Source organism: Penicillium paradoxum (genome assembly GCF_028828445.1).
Source record: "Penicillium paradoxum strain IBT 22861 chromosome Unknown utg000002l_segment0_segment0, whole genome shotgun sequence".
Lineage (NCBI taxonomy): Eukaryota > Fungi > Ascomycota > Eurotiomycetes > Eurotiales > Aspergillaceae > Penicillium > Penicillium paradoxum.
In genome coordinates, this window is record NW_026643180.1 from 1,539,123 (window position 1) to 1,555,876 (window position 16,754).

The following is a 16,754-nucleotide window of genomic DNA, read 5'->3' on the forward strand; positions in this document are numbered from 1 at the left end:
GGGGTATGTGATTTGGGGAAGAATATGAAGCAGAGAGAAAGATACAAGCTCCCCCCAGAAACCCCAAATTTCCAAAATTCCTCAGGCAAGGATGGATTGTAAAACTGTGAAGTGGTGAAAACAAGGAGGCAAGCGGCAAAAGGCAATTATTGCCCCAGAACAGCGAAAACGGAGACTAATGTCAAACCCCCTTCTCTCCCCACTGTGGTCTCGAACCCCCTCTTCCCCGTCCACTCATTTTATCTGCTACGCTGCTACAATCTCCACTTTAGATCTCCGCTGGCACTCAATGGTGTTGTTCCATGTTGTACTCCGTACGCCGTACAGTATAAACTCTCCCTTTTTACACATAACATGACCTGAATTGTCAACAGCCAGTTTCTTCACCGTGGTTATGTGGGCTGAGCGTCGAATGAGGAGCTGATACCACCGACACGGCCAATACCAAGCAATATACGGGGGACCTAGTCTGCACTGCCTCACTGCCAAGGAATACCAGAGGACCCCCGATCCGGCGAATAGGGGGCACCCTGACACTGAATATTTTGCATACAGACTGTGTACATGAAACACCCTGCAGACTAAATTGCATTAAAGCGCGGACGTTATATCTCTAATCTAGTGAATCGTGTCAATGCATCGTCCTATGGAGTCTGAAAAGTGGTGACGTCCCATATTAGGTATATTAACGTCGACATTGAGACCCGGATCGACGTGTACGTCACATGCCCCGAGACTGGTTTTTGCGATCTGCTTCAAGTTAAAATTCCCGGGACTTGACGGACCTACTTTTGCCAAGCTCGTCGGGATCTGTGTCAATGCAGCATACCATACTCCGCCACACTCAGGCCATATAGGAACTGATGCATCGGAACATACGGAACACCTGGGAAGAGAAGCTTAGGCCGATTCCAGGGTTCATAGCATATCTATGGATTTCAAGCTAATTTTTCCCCTATGGCATGTGCGGAGTACTCCGTACAACGCATACAACATAAGTCATCGTCAATGTCGGGCATCGACAACACCGTACACTATAACATACACTATAACCTACACTATGTGTCCATCCAACGAAACACATCCATCAGCCATAAAACGAACACTTAAGCCACGCAGCTAATCACAAAATACACCTGATATCATCCAATAATCAGTCCCACCTCATCTAATCGATATTCCCACCAAAAGATCACAGTCCAATCAAACCCCAAAGCCTCAGAAAAATATCCAACCCAACCAACAAATACGGTCTCACCGCCGTGTTAGCCTCGCCCTTAGACTATCCTACTCAGCAACTAACCACCCCAATCTTCGTAACTCCAATCCAAAAGATCCCACTAGCCCAGCGCATCAACGCTTATGCACGCACCTCGCCGAAGAAATCTCCAACCACTCGCCGTAACTCTGCCACTTGATCGCGGACAAATGCTAGTTCCCGCCTCCAGATTAATTCCACCGGGTCCTTCGTCCTCACCTGTTTGTTACGTGATACTGGAACCACGGGGGCTAGTCTGACCGCCACAGGCTGGGTTTTGAGTTCTTTGGTGACTGTACTCCGTACTTGCGCGTTGTGCAGCATATTTATCCCGTACATACGCGTGCTGGCCAAGAGAGGCGGAGGCGCACTACGGAGTACTAATGCCCCATGTCCATGCGAGGTCCGGCGTGGCGACAGTCCCCGCGAGAACACACCAGGAGAGTCGTGGCAATGATTTGGCCTTGAGATCCGCCTCTCGGGAAGATAACGGGGATCGGGGTAGCTGGCGACGATCTCAGGTATAGATGTTCATCTTGTCATTCTACGCGGTCCATCTGGGCATTGTGTGTGCAGTATCTGTTACTGCATGTCTTGTCAAGGTTCTGACACCTCAGATAGTTGCGCCGGCATGATTTCTGCATTTGGCCGTAGTGTTTGTGCTTTGTTTAGAGTTCAGGTCCAGAGGCTCGACTTGATCTGGATTTTGAAAGTTCGACCTATGTGCGGAGTACATGTAGATGTTGATCTATCACTCTTGTTGTTGTAAGACATCTACTCCGTGCCCCGTACTTCGTACCCCGATATCGCCCATGCAGGCACCAATAAGGATGTGTCGGCGCATTTCCCGCGCAAAATTGAGTCACTATTTGATAGCCATGGCAAGGTGTGAGAATAGTCCCAAGTCTTGGGAATATTACGGCTTTGGGAGAAGAGTTTCTGGCCAAGGTGCTAGGAAACGCTGTCGCAATGCTGTGTGAGCAATTGTACTTTATTGGACTTGCGTTCTAGGGTAGAAATTCTACAGGCGTAGCCTGTTTCTCGTTGCCTTCAAACTTCGAGTGTGATATCAATGGGCGAAGGATTCATAAGAAGTGGCAAAGTAACAAGAATTGAATTGCAACGCGCAGTGAACCAGCACCTTGATATTGTTGACAGCAGACAATATTGATACATTCGTAAATATCCTATTGAGATGTAACTGTAGAAAAATGAAGTAATCTGCCCTCCCTGTTTGATCCAGTTTCTTTCATACCAGAGCCTCGCCTTTAATTGAACCCACATAAATCCCATGCTAATTTACACAGAACGGAATTGCTGCACTTACCGTCCCCGCTCGGAGGACGATACGATCCCAAGTCGCTTCATCTCGTCTTCAGGAATCGTGACATCCCAGATCTTCAATTCTTGGCCCTTGTCCAAGGTGGTGTGATCCATTGAAGATTTGCGCTGGCTGGAGTCCCGAATGACCATGGCCTTACTTGACACAGCCAGTACATCGACGAGTTCGGCCATTCGTCGTGAGTTGACAAAGGCACGTGTGATATGTTCGTAGTTGGCTGCCCAGATAGATACGACCATGCAGGAAGTCAACAGGTCGTGTCGTTCGAGGGTGTAGCTAGCGTAGTACATGGCGTTGTGGTAATCCAGAAGCAGTTCTGGAATGTAAGTCTTCCGAATATGTTCGAAGTCTTGCTCTTCTTCGTCTACAGGAAATCATTTAGTGTTAAGATTTCGATATCACAACAACAATGGCACTTACCATCCGTCGCTGTGGGTAGCCACTCGCCATCGATCATAGTTTCGATGCAATCTTCCAAGATACCCACACATTCGTTCATGTCTTTACCCATGTTCTTCAATGTGCCCGAGTCTCGTCGGCGTTTGGTCCTGAATTGATTAGTTTTCTGACACAAATGAATCAAGGAAAGTAGACCGCTTACTTGGAGATCTGCTCGTGTACCAGGGCAAATTGCTCCAAGGCATCGAACCCGAGAGCCAAGCACTCCAAATCTAATATCCTGTGAGCCTGGGAGTATGCCACAACCAGATAATCATTGTTCGTGGCAGAGAGACTCCGGCGGTTGAGACTATTTCTCTTTGATTTTGTCGGGCTAGTTGGTGTGGTGGCCTCTCTGTATCCTAGTTCTTGGGGAGGCATGGAAATAATATCGGATCCAAACTTTTCGATCGAGATATCTGCCAGTCGGATACGGAAACTCAACTCGCGAGCAGCAGCAAGCTTATCAGCAACTAGAAAGAGTCAGTTCAGTTGATCTATGAAGAATATGATTAGAGAACTTACGGAAGAACTTGCGATACAGCCAGGATCCAAGATTGCAAATCTTGTCCCACTGGCCATCTATGAAGCGAAGCCATTCCAGACTGCGAATCAATTTATCGTCCTCTGGAGCGACAGAGGTACCGATCAAGTCGGTCTTGGGTGACACCAATACTTGAGAACCGTCGGGTCGTCGCAGTACCCTGGAATAGCCAGTGACGCCTCTTGAGTGATCAATCACAGAGACGTTTTCTTTAACCAACGACCATTGAACATCGAGAACGGTCTCCATGTCAATATCATGTTTCTGTGCGAGCCGGACTTGCTGTATCTTTTCCTGTGGGTCGACGATTTCAATAAGAATCTTGGCCAGAACGTTATGCCCCATTTCCGCAGGGAGAAGTGACACATAAAGCGGGACTAGATGGAATAGACCTCGGTCTTCCATGTTGGCAATATGCCCAGCCAAGATAACCGATGCCGTTTCAACAAAGTGAGTGTCCACGCGAGCGTAGCCTCTGGCACTGGCCACAACATAGACATGGGCCGCAATTCTGACGGCCTCTTCGTCATCGGCAGCTATGAGGAAAGATTCGTCTACTGGCTTGCGCGCTATCTCTGGGATAACAGAATTCTTCCCATACTTGTCAGCGCCAACTTGGGACACAGCCTGAGCCAACGAGGGGAAGAATGAATCGTATCCTTTGCTGAGAATTGCAGCCTGGATGTTGCGGAACGGGTTTCGCGCCTCCCCACTGACCCGGTCGTTGCCTTTGAGATAGACAAGGAACTTTTGAAGCTCTGCGTGCCCAGCCGGTTCAGGGTCGAACGTCATGGGGGTGTTGGGGGAATGGCTGAGTTTCCGCTGGAATTGCTTGCAGAATCCCTGGTAGCGCGAGAGAACCACGCGGTTGAAGTACACATAAAGGAAGTCATCCCAGCTGCGACAAACACAGGCCGCAGCATCGGTTTCGCCAGAGAGCAGCGCATATACTGCACGCTGGAATTCATCGGTATTAGGGTCGCGTGTCAGCGCAGAGCAAGCTGCACGCCATGAATCATGCGCTCGACTGTTCATCAACCGTGTGTGGCCATCGTCAGATGGGTATCGAGAGCTTGCAGATTTGGGGTCCACACTGGAACCGCATAAGCTGACAGCTCTCCACCCTTCCAGACGGCCCTCTGCCCATTCGCGAATTTTAGTCCAGTTTTCACCTTGTCTCAGCATCTTCCAGCAAGTTATCCAAGTGGCGCGTTCAAAGAATTCATCCTGCTTCTCCAGTCCGTGCTTTTGGCGAGTAATGGCATCCGGATCGAGCTGAGTGACTAACGGTTTCTGTTCGTCGTTGCTCAAAAGCGAGCGTGAGATTCCCGGGTCATTCGGCTCAAGAGGTTGCGGCCAGGCGCGCAAACGTTTGTGACCCTTGATCGCTTCTTTGGTGTAAAGCCAACCAGTTGTCCATAGTCCCTGGCCCCTTTCCGACTGCGCCTCCATTTCGGTGATCAGGGAGTCGAATTCCTGGGTTGCTGTCTTCGAGGTCTCCTCCAGCCATCGCATAGCAACCACACATTCAAGGCCATATTGATCGGCGTTCAAGAACTCCTCCCAAATCTCGCGATCGGTAGAGTAACGGTGAAGGTTTTGGAAAGCGGTTTGTCGCCCTGCTTTGTAACTGGCCCGACTAGAAGGGTCATCGATGCTGATCAGATTGAGCAGAAGGCGCCAAGTGTCGGCTTCGAGTTGCAATCGCCGAATTTCCTCGTAATTTTTGGGGTTCTGTGACCCACTCGACCTCAAGCTGGCCTTTGTCCGGTCAAGGGTCTGTTGTGTCTCAATTTCCTTAATCGCATTATTCGCAAGGTCGCGGTAGCTCTGCACTAGCTTGTAGGCCGCCTGGGCGCTGCTGAAATCGTCAGTCGCATTCTCGCGCTTGAACTGATCCAGTTTGTCAGCGAATGCTTCGATCTGGCGAGTAACGCGATCGGCCGTTCGGCGAAGGGGGTGCAAGGCTTCTTGAGCGCCGGCGGCAGTGAACAGCGGGGCATCTGAGGTATAGTTAGTGAATGCGATTTATGCAGGATGGTCATAAGCCGACCTTGGGTCTTGCCAGGAATTCCAAAGATAGGCTGCATAGAGGGTTCTGGATCAGAGACATCGGACCCGGTCTCCGATACGCTGTCGCCATCCATTTCTTCGTCCATGTCCTCATCTTGATCTTCGGATTGGTCTTCTGATTGATCCTCCGATTGATCTTCTGAGTTTTGTTCCTCGGAGCCTAATTCTGAATTCTCATCAAAAGATTGTTGCTCGTCATCATCATCGATATTGATGATCTCAGTCCGTCTAGTTGACTGGGCAGCCTAGACAAAGAATTAGCATGGAAGATCGCATTGAAAAAAGCGAAAATTCAACGGACCGGTGTGAATAAAGTGGCTCCAGCGGCCGATCGAGTTAACGGCGCCATGATGGAGACTTAGTTGGAAGGGAGAGAGAGCTCTGAGGAATCCGTTGTGTTTGTCTCTTTTGGTTTTTGGGGCGCGTTGACGGACTAACCCCGAAGAAGACTAGCGGCAAAGCCGGAAGCTATTTATACGAATTTTCACCCGCGCCCTTCTCTCCTTCTTTTCTTTTCTTCTCTAATGTCTATAGGCTTTCATTAGAGTCTCGGTACGAAAGATTCAATATTCGTACAGGTCCATGAGGCCTCTCTGCGTGCTCAAGATTGTCTTATAATAAATGCAGTTCTTCAATTAGCCTGGTTTCCTCCATATGGAAACTCAGACCGCAAAGGAATTGTGACATCCTCCATTTTCGACATGGGTCACTTTATAAAATTTTAATGTACAAGTAGTCCACTACTGCTTCTCTGCTGCCTGAGCTCGTTGTCTCATCTTCAAGCGCAGCAGGTTTGCTTTGGGGCAACTGACGGTGGACGCCTTGTCCCCTCGCTCCTGGTAGAAGGCATTACAGCATTCGTACAGGGCATCGATTTGTGCCTGGCACTTGTCCTCGTTGAATGAGTTTTTCTGCAGGCAATCTAGCTTCGGTTAGACTTGGACATGGACCTGCTATGAACTGGCAATTACCTTGGATGGCGCACTGCGATTGTGTTAGTAATATCCTGGATTCCATGTCAAGAAACGAGCGCGGAGACTTTAGGAACGCGCTTAACACAGAGAGACGTACAGCTCGTGGATGGCAAGGTTGATCGTGCGATAGATCTTGCTTTAAATTACCCTACATGGGTCTCAGTCTCTATCCAATGTGCTTTGAGTCATAGTTCATACCATAATGCAACGATTCTCAAAACAAAGCAAAAGATACACTTAGAATGTTCCTTGGAAGTGACGAAAGTGATAGAAGCAGAGTACAAACGCAACAAAGATTCTCCGCCTTTAGACCGTGGGGCGAGTCGTTATTCTGCCGCCGCCGCTGATCCCTCTTCCCTCCTCTCGATTCTAACTTCTCCGTTTCCACATCCCTCACTCATTTGTGCGCATTCGTCTGCTGGGTGAGTCGTTCGTCTTTCCGTTGCAATCATTTCGGCGCCAATATCGCATTCTAACCCTTCTTCAAAATCTCCAGGCATAACTTCGAAACCCCTCTCAAGAGATCATTACAACCGATCCCACCGATTTCACCTTTGTAAGCGTTTTACTTCGTCGCCATTCTGTGCCTCACGCAACATGACCGTCTGACAAAACCTAGACCTCAATAACCATCCATCATGTCTGACAAGGAATCTGCTGCGCCTCCTACCGAGCACCTGAACATCAAGGTGACCGACAATAACAACGAAGTATTCTTCAAGATCAAGCGATCCACCCAACTGAAGAAACTCATGGATGCATTCTGTGAGCGCCAAGGCAAGCAGATGTCCACTGTGCGCTTCTTGTTCGATGGCACCCGTGTCCGTCCTGAGGATTCGCCCGATACTGTATGGCTCTTTTCCCCTCTTTTCCGTTCTTGGATTTTGAATTCTGAGACTAATCCATTGGACAGCTTGATATGGCAGATGGTGATACCTTGGAGGTTCACCAGGAGCAGATCGGAGGTTGCTAGAATACTCGCTTCGCATGCTCGAGCCCCACCTCCTGACATAACCACGGCTACTCGGGCGACATGTGTGAAAGATGGAGAGATTGGCATGGGCCAATGGCCGGAAGTGGATAGATAATCCTTATTGACGGCCCATGGGCGAAGGGGCGGCGTTCATAGTGCTTTTAATCATGAATGACGAACTATCAAAAGTCACCCAAACTCCTCTGGAGACTTTGAGGGTGCTGCTTTAGCTATTTTATATCCCCATCCTGAAGATTCTCAGATATAAGCATAATGGCTATACGTAGATATAGCCTGTGTGGCCCTCAGCATTGTCCTGAGTCTTGAGAAGTTATAACTAGTGTTGTACACGCTATCTAAGCCTCATCACTGCCTGGGTGATAATGGCCTCTCGCATGGGATACTCGGGTATAGATCCAAAGGCCTAAGGAATGTAGCAGTCATTCACCCTCTTGCCAACCCAATGACAAAACTTGTTTACCGCAGAATAGAAAATACCCAGCCTAGCAGGGAGTAAGCCGTCTGTCCAGCCATCCAGATAACCCACCACGCAGAAAGAACGAGTATCGACAATATCAGAGATATATAGACATATATACAGGGATAGTCCAGCAATATAATGGTAGAAGGCTGACAAATCCCCACCTAACTATCCCAAATAGAAGCCTTGGCCTTTTCTTCCTCCTCTATAGCCTTCGCTTTCTCCTCGCGCTCGCGGTTCCGTCTCTTAATTTCTTGCTCCTTCACCGAGCGATCATAAGCACGCTGCTGCTCTGTCCTCTTCGGCGCACGAATCCCCAACGCACCAGCAATCAGCCGTTCCGCCACAGCAGTTTGCTTCTCCGGGCGACGAGTTGGGGGTTCCCGCGATGAAGTAGCAGGAGAAGCAGCTCTGCCCATCCACGGGTTTGAGGTCTGCGGAGAGATAGGCGTCGGCGGGGGATCCAGCGGACCCTCAGCGCTGAGGGTTGGCGAGAGCACTGCGGTAGTGCCTTCAGCGCGGGGTGGAGCATCCTCGGTATCCGAGGCGGAGAGATCTGCCTCGTCCTCCCAAGAGTCTGCAACAACTTTGGTGGTTTTCTTGGGTTTTGGCTTGGGGTTCGGAGATGTGGCTCCTGAACCCGAGAGGCTTTTCACATTTGGGCGGGAGATGTCCTGCACCGGGCCCTTTTCGCCTATAGACAGGTTGCGGAGTGTGGATTGGAGCTCGGCGCTTGGATCAGACATGGTACTGGCACGTGGGGTTGGATCGCACGGGTGTAACAGGCGATGAAAGTACAGAGACCGAGTTGGGGAGATTAATAGTTGTCAATAAATAGAGTATACAACACAAGGTTATATTCGCTCAATTCAAGATTTGTGCTGGCTCGAAATAGACGTAATGGCGTCAGTGCTAGTGAATCCCTGGTCGATCGTGGAGAAAAGGAAGGGCTAGACCATTCTGGGTCGGGTTTTGGCCTCAGGAACTAAGGCAGCAATATTTTTTTCCTACGACACGTATCTGTGTTCTTGGTTCAATCAGAGATGATGGGACATGGCTGTCAAGATCTATAAGGCCTTGAACGTATGGAGTAGCTGTGTAGTGTCCAATTCCATTTCAGCCCTTGCGCCGGGATCAACCGAGGTATAAGAGGCTGGTCTATAGAGATTGTAAAAGTGCTAGGTTTTGTGCAATCCGATCCGAATCACCTCATCGATAGGAGTTCGAAGACTTCTATCAAAGTCTGTGGATTTGGCGCTCCCAAGGGGGTTATGCTGACAAGAAGGCGGGTAATGGTTAGTACCTGTTGTAGTGCAGTCTAGGACGATCTCCATGTGTCAATCTAAGCCCGTTGCAAGGACTCGATGTTCGAGACTGAAGTGATGGAATTAGAACTGTATCATTGTAAATCATTACAGCGTCTTGTCTGGGCACGGAATTCTTTTAGAATTCAGCACGTTCCCTCTCTGTCCTCTCCAACGCTCTTGACTGGTATCCAAGGTAAAAGCAATGCATCTCTGCCAGAAAGAAAAACTCAAACGGGTATGATGGGGGAAGGCATAAACAGCTAAAGCTGCTGTGCAGGTCAACATCTGGTACTTGGCGCAGATTCTAATGCGATCAAAGAGAAACGAGAGCGAGCGCCTGACAGCCTCTTCTGAAGTTGACTCAGAGCCCTGGCACATCGGGGAAAGCATGATAATTAGATGTACAGCACCAGTGTCATGCCTGAATGTAGTGCCGGGGAGGTGTCGTTGTCTCCGGCAATCCCTCATACACCGGTCACATGAGCGGAGTTGAGGTCGAATCTCCGGGGTGTGGGGTTGCAAGTATATGATGCAGTTGACGATTCAAAAAGCTTTGACTCCTTCAATTAACTAGCAATTGATTCTATTCTGTCACCCTCGGGAGAACATGGGATATTATCTCAAATATGGACAAAGAAAGCAAAGTCATCATCGTTGGGGCAGGGATTTTTGGTCTCTCGACAGCTTATCAGCTCGCATCCGAAGGATATCGCAATGTAGTCGTTCTTGACAGACATATGCCACCGGTATGCGTTCCTCAAAATATGCAACGATTAATCACTGATAAATACAGGTCCCTGATGGATCTAGCTCTGATATCTCCCGTGTCATTCGGTTCGACTATGCAGATGACGACTATTTGGATCTTGCATACGAAGCCTACTTAAAATGGCGAGATACGCCCAGATATAAAGGCATTTTCTATCCGGCCGATTATATATTGGTCGGCAAAACGGGTGCCTATGGCAAGGACTGGATGACAAAAACCACCGCCGCTCTTGACAAGAAAAAGCTGCCGTGGACCGAGCTTGAAGACATGACGACGATCAAGCAAAAGTTCCCTGTTCTGACAGGCGAGCTCGCAACTCCTGGATTTTCTGGATACAGTAATCATCAAGCAGGCTGGGCAGACGCGGCGAAAGCTGTTAGCCAGCTTCGCGATGACTGTTTTGAACTCGGTGTATCATTTATTTGCGGTCGCGGAGGGACTGTGGTCGAACTTGAGACCGATCACCGCAAAGTCATCAAGGCTGTTCGAACCCTCACTGGGAGTCGGGTTGAGGGTGACCACTTTATTCTTTCGACTGGTGCCTGGACCTCTGGCTTGGTTCCAATGTATAACTCAGCGCTATCAACCGCACAGGTTGTTGGATATGTCCGTCTTACACCGTCTGAGGTGGAGAAGTACGAGAACCTTCCTATCTATGCAAACTTTGCAACTGGATGGTTCAACTTCCCCCCTCATGGAGATACCCAGACATTGAAGATGGCAATCCACGGATGGGGATACACTCGGATCCCAACACAAGCAGACCGCAACATTGTTCAATCAAATGTGTCATCCCCACCATTGATCCCTCCCCGCGAGCGTGTAAACTTTGTCCCAAAGGATGGAGAGGTCCGCCTAAGAGAAGGCCTGCGCGAGATTCTTCCGGAGCTGGGAGATCGACCTTTCGAGAAGCTAGCCATGTGTTGGTATACCGACACGCCAACTGGGGACTTTGTGATGGATTATCATCCCGACTATGCCAATCTGTTTGTTGGAGGTGCAGGGAGTGGACAGTATGTGACCTTCCAAGTGTTATCTCCTCTTTTCCGCACGTTGCACTAACGGTCTTCTCACAGTGCGTTCAAGTTCTTGCCCATCTTAGGCAGATACATGTCATTGGCTCTCAAAAAGTCGCTGCCCCCGAATCTTGCTCAAAAATGGAGATTCAGAATGGACTACGCAGGTCAAGATGATACTTTCAAGGGTGATGGAAGTCGTGGAGGACCTACTAGGCGGGAATTAGACCCTCAAGAAAGGGCAAAACTCTGAGATTAAAACCAACCTGTTCGCGCACGCCACATACTCTGTCTTTGTCTTCGGAAGCCAAAGAGCCAAGAGAGTACCCAAAGTCTCTGCTGTCGCTTCATATTTTCTAAACTACAAGGTATCTCGTCATTGAGCTGGCAATCTACCATTTAGTTGATTACAGCGTGCATTCTGCTGCGCTATCCTCTGCCGGCCATTCATGCGGAAGATCTGCTATGCAATTGCCATTTCCATAGTGGGTTTCTTTGTAAATAAGACGGGCAAGACGAGACAAATCAAATTCTAACGCCTTCTAGCGGTCGTCTTGCTGAGAAGGGCCCTGCTTGCCGCCCAGGACCAGTTTGCGTGGCATATGAGCTGCGGCAGCTTAAATACTCGTACGGAGTAGAATATCCGGGGTAATCAATTTTACTCGTCAAAAAGCGGCAAGGGGTGAGCACCAAAACGGAAGCCATCGGCACTGGTGTATACATTGCATATGACTAGTGACAGCCTGCATCAGGTTAATAACTACTCCGTACTACATATGGCACAATTATTACTCCAGAGGGACTAGCAGGATGCATAATGAAGTGATGGGTATCATTTTCTAGTATCTAGTATCTATAAATTCCCTCTTAACCCCTAATTTTCCCTCTACCCTCAAGTATCATCTTTGAAACATCCACTCGCAAAGCCTTCACATCTAATTCTCAATATGAAGTATACCATTCCTACCATGGCCATTCTGGCTAGTTTGTTCAGCCAAACAATGGCCCTGAAGAACAACGAAGTCTACTCCATCGAGTCCCCAGGCTCTGGAGATGTCTGGGGCATCCAAAGCTCCATCGGTATTAAATATGGTGTCGAGCTGGTGCATCCCGAAGGGAAAGAGGACGAACACTGGCGCTTCATATCATCCGGCTCCGATTTCTTTTTACAACATGTCTATACCCAGGGTATGCTCGGCTGCCCGGCTGCGATGAAACATCGGTGCGAAGTGGACACACTCGGGAACCAGGCGCAGCTTTTCACGGTGACCGATAATTCTGATGGCACATTCACTTTCCGTCCCTCTGGAAGTCCGCTGGTGTTGGGAACTGAGGAGGGTAGTGAGGTGAAGGCGCGGTCTTCGGGTCCGTCAGTCGATGCGGCCTTCCGGCTACGTCGGGTCGCGAGTAAATGTGAGTAACTTGAGTACATTTGTGGTTTGGGATATATATCTAACCTTCTGTTATTATAGAAATCGCATGATGTGAGGCTTTCTGATCGTGCGTGGAATTCGGAGATCTTTCGCCAAATATGTCTGGGATAACATATTATAATCAATAGCATGCCGAATGCAAATAATACTCTCTTGCTCTTTCTGTGTGGGTTTATTCTCCGGATGGTGTGTCATACTGGAGTTGAAAAGGAATATCACAGTCTATCTGCGTAGGAAGTCCCGAAACTTATCGGCTGACGTTGACAATGTGTACGGAGGCAGAACTTTAGGCCTTGTCAAACAAGCCCTATGTGCTCCCACACTCATGACACGCTTCATGGTGACAATGCTTCTAAGGTTGTGTTGTGAGATTGTGAGTCGTGATCCAGTCTACCTGGGCACAGTCTGAGACTTGCATAATCCGGCTAGGCAAAGCCAGTAGGCTTTATCTGACTGCTCTATCTTCCAGGTGGGAATTGATTCAATTGCAGCTCTAGGAATTCTTCTTACCCGAGCAAAAATCCAGGGGCTCGGTGCGACCTTGTCATACGCTGGAACCCGTCGCTCTCCTAATATATATCGCCAATATTGACTGCCTTCCACAGAATGAGACTGCGACCAAAGCGAGACAAAGAGAGACCCAGGGAATACAGAGCTCACGAATGCTATATGTTATCTACCCAAATCCTAACAGCCACTGCAATTGATGTTTTAACAGTCCTCCAACGCAAACTGCGACTATAATGGACATGACCCTATGGTGGAAATAAGCCAATTCCCGGGCCTCGGGCAAAACAAACCATCCACAGATCAATTTCTCCCCTCAGTGCATCGCTGGCTCAGTCTGCCCCAAATGTGAATAGAATGTCTTCGAGACTCAATCTGCATGGAATTTCATGCTTGAAAACAATTGTAGGTCTCAATTGGCTATGGCTATAGCTATAGGGCTATAGTACAATTAAATGCCGTTTCTTCCATCAAATGGGGCTGTGGCGCAACGGTAGCGCGTGCGACTCCAGTTCGCAAGGTTATCCGTTCAAATCGGGTCAGCCTCATTTCTTTTTTGCTTTTTGGTTTTTTTTCTTGAATCTTCAGCAGTGTGGTAAATATTTACCAATGGCGAAGATTGGCCTAGATGGGCGCAGAATATGGCATAATTTTTGTGACTGTTGCTCCTGCCTCGTCGATGCATGTTCACTTATATCAACTCGAGTTAGCTTTTACTCCAAGGCTCAATTGCTCTGCCTCCTTCATGTAGGTAATAGTTACTCTCTATACTTGTTAAGAGATGTTTATCCACTACAATGCTAGTGTTGTTCGACATAAAACCCGACCGTGGAGCATCAAAGCTATCAATACAAGAGAACCTCACCAGTCAGGAGGAATGAAATAATCCCTCCAAGCATCGCGGTCTGCGTCTTGGAATTGAGTAATCTCTCCCTCCACCCCGTCCTTTCCCACCGTCCACACACCACTTTCCACCAGTTCTCTCCACCGATCCAACAGTCGCTCTAATCTCTGAGCCCGGTGTTCGCCTCCAAATGGATGGAATCCACCATGCTGGAAGAGCTCTGCGACAGAACCTGAGCTGACCGGGGATCCATCACTCCTTATCGCACCCTCTTTGTCAGAAAAACCCCTAGGCCGTAGCTCAAATGGCAACACAAGTCGAAAGCCTGCTTCTTCGGAATCGGACGCCGTTCGGCACACCGATTCACTGTACAGTCCGGCAGGAATGAGATCTTGATCCGTGTAAGGGATTTCGTCACCGAACTCGAAGAACAGGTGTCGGATCTCATCTCTGAAGTTGATTTGATGGTTGCCTTCCTTTGCAGCAAATATCAGGACTGCGGGAGACGTACGAACCCAAGCCTCTTCATGACGAACCACATCTGTAAACCGCTGGCGAGCTACGAAGGCTGCAACATCATGCGGAACCTCTAGACCCGGGGCAATTGCCTTGAACCGTGGAGTTTTCATGCGTGTCAGGAGAGAGCGGATGAAGCATTCTTCTGGCACAGAGGCTCCATCCAAATCTGCATCGGTAAAGAGCGGCGTATCTCGGGAGACAGGCAAGAGCGAGTCAGGAGGCATTCTGGCTTCGATTGCAGCGGTGTACCGATCCATGGCAGCCACGGTGCTGTCAACCTGGAAAGCACAATAAGGAAGCCACGACCATAGCCCGATCTGCGAGCGGGTCATTGCTACTTCCAGAGGTGCTTCGCCCTCCGGCGAATCCACAGTGACCTTTCCAATTCGGATCATATAGATCCAGTGTGTCAGAATGGTTTCTAGTGGGAACCACATTTCCTCATGCTCGGAGATAGGTTCCAAACTACCTGTATTCCAGATTGTCATTGGAAACGCCGCACGGTGGAGCTGCTGATCGTAAACCACGCCCAGATTATGCGGACCTAGGTTACATTCCGTGTCATAGATGACGAAGAATCGTTCCTTGTCTTCCAGCTCGTTCTTTTCGTCCATAAAGATCTCGTCGTCAATGAACATCATCGATATGCCGTCCACCCAGTAAAAAAAGCTGTCGCTAGGCACGTAGATCGAGTCTAGGAACGAGTTCATAGACGGTACTAGGCGCGCGCGAAGAGCCTCTTCATCCTCACCGAATAAGCGGGAGCGTTGGCTGGCTAGCTCGTTGAGATCGGGCATTTGCTGGTCGTGACGGGCCATCCAGGCGTAGGCGACTAAGTAATTATGCAGCCTCGCGCAGCGTTCATAATCGAGCGACTTGTCGTCGCGCGCCGGGTTGTCCTCTGTCACTAGAGCATCTTCGATGTCCAGGACTTGCTTGGGAGTTTGGTTCATGGTAAGGGAGATCGGAGTTTCAGAAAGGTGTTGCTGGAGCCCCGAGGAAGAAACCGTGGCGATGGCAAATATATGTACACAACAAAGTAGAAATATCCATATTTTGGGCCTGAATGGTTGAATCATGGCTCCCTGAACTTGGAGTTCAGGTTATTCTCAAGGCTCCAGGAGGGACTGGGTTCATTGATCGAATTAGCGCACGCTAAGCACTAATTCAGAGTGCAGCCTAGTGGTGGCGTTTCTAGCCATGGAACATGCAAATTGTACGGAGCACTTCGTACGAAGTTCTCCGTAGATCACAGTAATATCTGTCTTTAGGAGACCGAGGGGAAAAAAGCGATTAGATGCGTAGGGTGCGGGAACAAACTCTACACTCCGTGGCGGCCCGATCCCTAAGGCCGTGCCGCCGTGGAACACAGGCTATGGAGACCAAGAACAGCCTATACTGAGCCAATCGGGGATGATAGAGCTACCGAGGATAAGATAAGTAAATTCCACTCTTTTTTGTTATGATTTTCTCACCTTTAGTGAGCTTCCCACTCATGGCTAAAGGCAATGCCGCAAGACTGACAGGACTTCCAGAGCAGCAGAAACCACCTAGTTAATCCTATATGCGAGTACGAGACACGACAAACAATTCAATCGGTCTTTCAAATGCCAGACAAGATGATAGAGATTCATGTACAAGGTGTGGTGGACACAACCTTGGAATGTTCTTCGACTGATATTCTGGCTACATACCTTATGTAGGTAGCTATAACAACTACATAGGCACGTACTTGATTTCTCTGCCGGGTGGGGCTTTCTTAACTTAGCTGTCGCTGCGTTTACGAGGGCGCTCAGAGGGGTATGTTTATATGCTCACGTCGGGAGGATGTATACAATTCGAGAAAATAGAGTCGACATATCGATGAACTGGACGAGCCTGAATTCAACATTCCGCGCCTTCTCCGTATTGCAGTCGTCTATCCAATCTGGGAGGATACCGCGAATATCCTGGCTAGTGAGTTCGTTCGCTTCCTGATGAATGGAGATAACCTGCATATCCTGCCAGGCTGGCTCGGTCGTGTCGTGTCTTTGGTCCGCACACCGTCTCTTACGGGTGCATTGAAGCAGGCCATGACTTCATCCCTTTCTCATTTGATATGCAGTCGTCTGCAGGCGGCGTTACTAGCAAATTCCCGGAGAGTTATGTTTATTTTCGCCTGGATACTGTCTGGGGCTTTCCTAACTTTGGATGCGGAACGGATTGAGGATGAGGTGGCGATGGAAATTGTGCCATAGCTTCAGGTATAGCCTGACCTACAACAATCATCATAGCAA

The 16,754-nt window shown here is 49.0% G+C and overlaps 8 protein-coding genes across 8 annotated transcripts; 4 read left to right on the plus strand and 4 right to left on the minus strand.

Annotated features, from left to right (window-relative positions):
• Positions 1–2,587: 2,587 nt before the first annotated feature.
• Positions 2,588–6,004, minus strand: N7457_000583 (nucleoporin Nup84/Nup107 family protein; the record flags this gene model as incomplete). Its single annotated transcript, XM_057171651.1, has 6 exons — positions 2,588–2,964; positions 3,021–3,148; positions 3,202–3,511; positions 3,564–5,585; positions 5,636–5,900; positions 5,957–6,004. Coding segments are annotated over 6 exons (3,150 nt in total), but the record flags the coding sequence as incomplete, so codon positions are not given.
• Positions 6,005–6,395: 391 nt separating this feature from the next.
• N7457_000584 (uncharacterized protein) lies at positions 6,396–6,830 on the minus strand (the record flags this gene model as incomplete). The annotated part of the gene is made up of 4 exons (XM_057171652.1): positions 6,396–6,577; positions 6,627–6,639; positions 6,727–6,777; positions 6,828–6,830. 4 exons carry the CDS (start codon positions 6,828–6,830, stop codon positions 6,396–6,398), a joined length of 249 nt encoding a protein of 82 aa, XP_057035555.1.
• Positions 6,831–7,267: 437 nt separating this feature from the next.
• On the plus strand, positions 7,268–7,602 carry N7457_000585 (SUMO family protein SMT3; the record flags this gene model as incomplete). Its single annotated transcript, XM_057171653.1, has 2 exons — positions 7,268–7,477; positions 7,543–7,602. The coding sequence occupies 2 exons, from the start codon at positions 7,268–7,270 to the stop codon at positions 7,600–7,602; spliced, it is 270 nt and encodes an 89-aa protein (XP_057035556.1).
• Positions 7,603–8,247: 645 nt separating this feature from the next.
• On the minus strand, positions 8,248–8,829 carry N7457_000586 (uncharacterized protein; the record flags this gene model as incomplete). Its single annotated transcript, XM_057171654.1, has 1 exon — positions 8,248–8,829. The coding sequence occupies one exon, from the start codon at positions 8,827–8,829 to the stop codon at positions 8,248–8,250; it is 582 nt and encodes a 193-aa protein (XP_057035557.1).
• A 1,187-nt stretch (positions 8,830–10,016) lies between these two features.
• On the plus strand, positions 10,017–11,428 carry N7457_000587 (NAD(P)/FAD-dependent oxidoreductase; the record flags this gene model as incomplete). The annotated part of the gene is made up of 3 exons (XM_057171655.1): positions 10,017–10,136; positions 10,184–11,172; positions 11,236–11,428. 3 exons carry the CDS (start codon positions 10,017–10,019, stop codon positions 11,426–11,428), a joined length of 1,302 nt encoding a protein of 433 aa, XP_057035558.1.
• A 694-nt stretch (positions 11,429–12,122) lies between these two features.
• Positions 12,123–12,596, plus strand: N7457_000588 (uncharacterized protein; the record flags this gene model as incomplete). Its single annotated transcript, XM_057171656.1, has 1 exon — positions 12,123–12,596. One exon carries the CDS (start codon positions 12,123–12,125, stop codon positions 12,594–12,596), a length of 474 nt encoding a protein of 157 aa, XP_057035559.1.
• A 1,380-nt stretch (positions 12,597–13,976) lies between these two features.
• Positions 13,977–15,431, minus strand: N7457_000589 (uncharacterized protein; the record flags this gene model as incomplete). Its single annotated transcript, XM_057171657.1, has 1 exon — positions 13,977–15,431. One exon carries the CDS (start codon positions 15,429–15,431, stop codon positions 13,977–13,979), a length of 1,455 nt encoding a protein of 484 aa, XP_057035560.1.
• A 666-nt stretch (positions 15,432–16,097) lies between these two features.
• On the plus strand, positions 16,098–16,715 carry N7457_000590 (uncharacterized protein; the record flags this gene model as incomplete). Its single annotated transcript, XM_057171658.1, has 3 exons — positions 16,098–16,177; positions 16,203–16,278; positions 16,329–16,715. The coding sequence occupies 3 exons, from the start codon at positions 16,098–16,100 to the stop codon at positions 16,713–16,715; spliced, it is 543 nt and encodes a 180-aa protein (XP_057035561.1).
• Between the last annotated feature and the right edge of the window lie 39 nt (positions 16,716–16,754).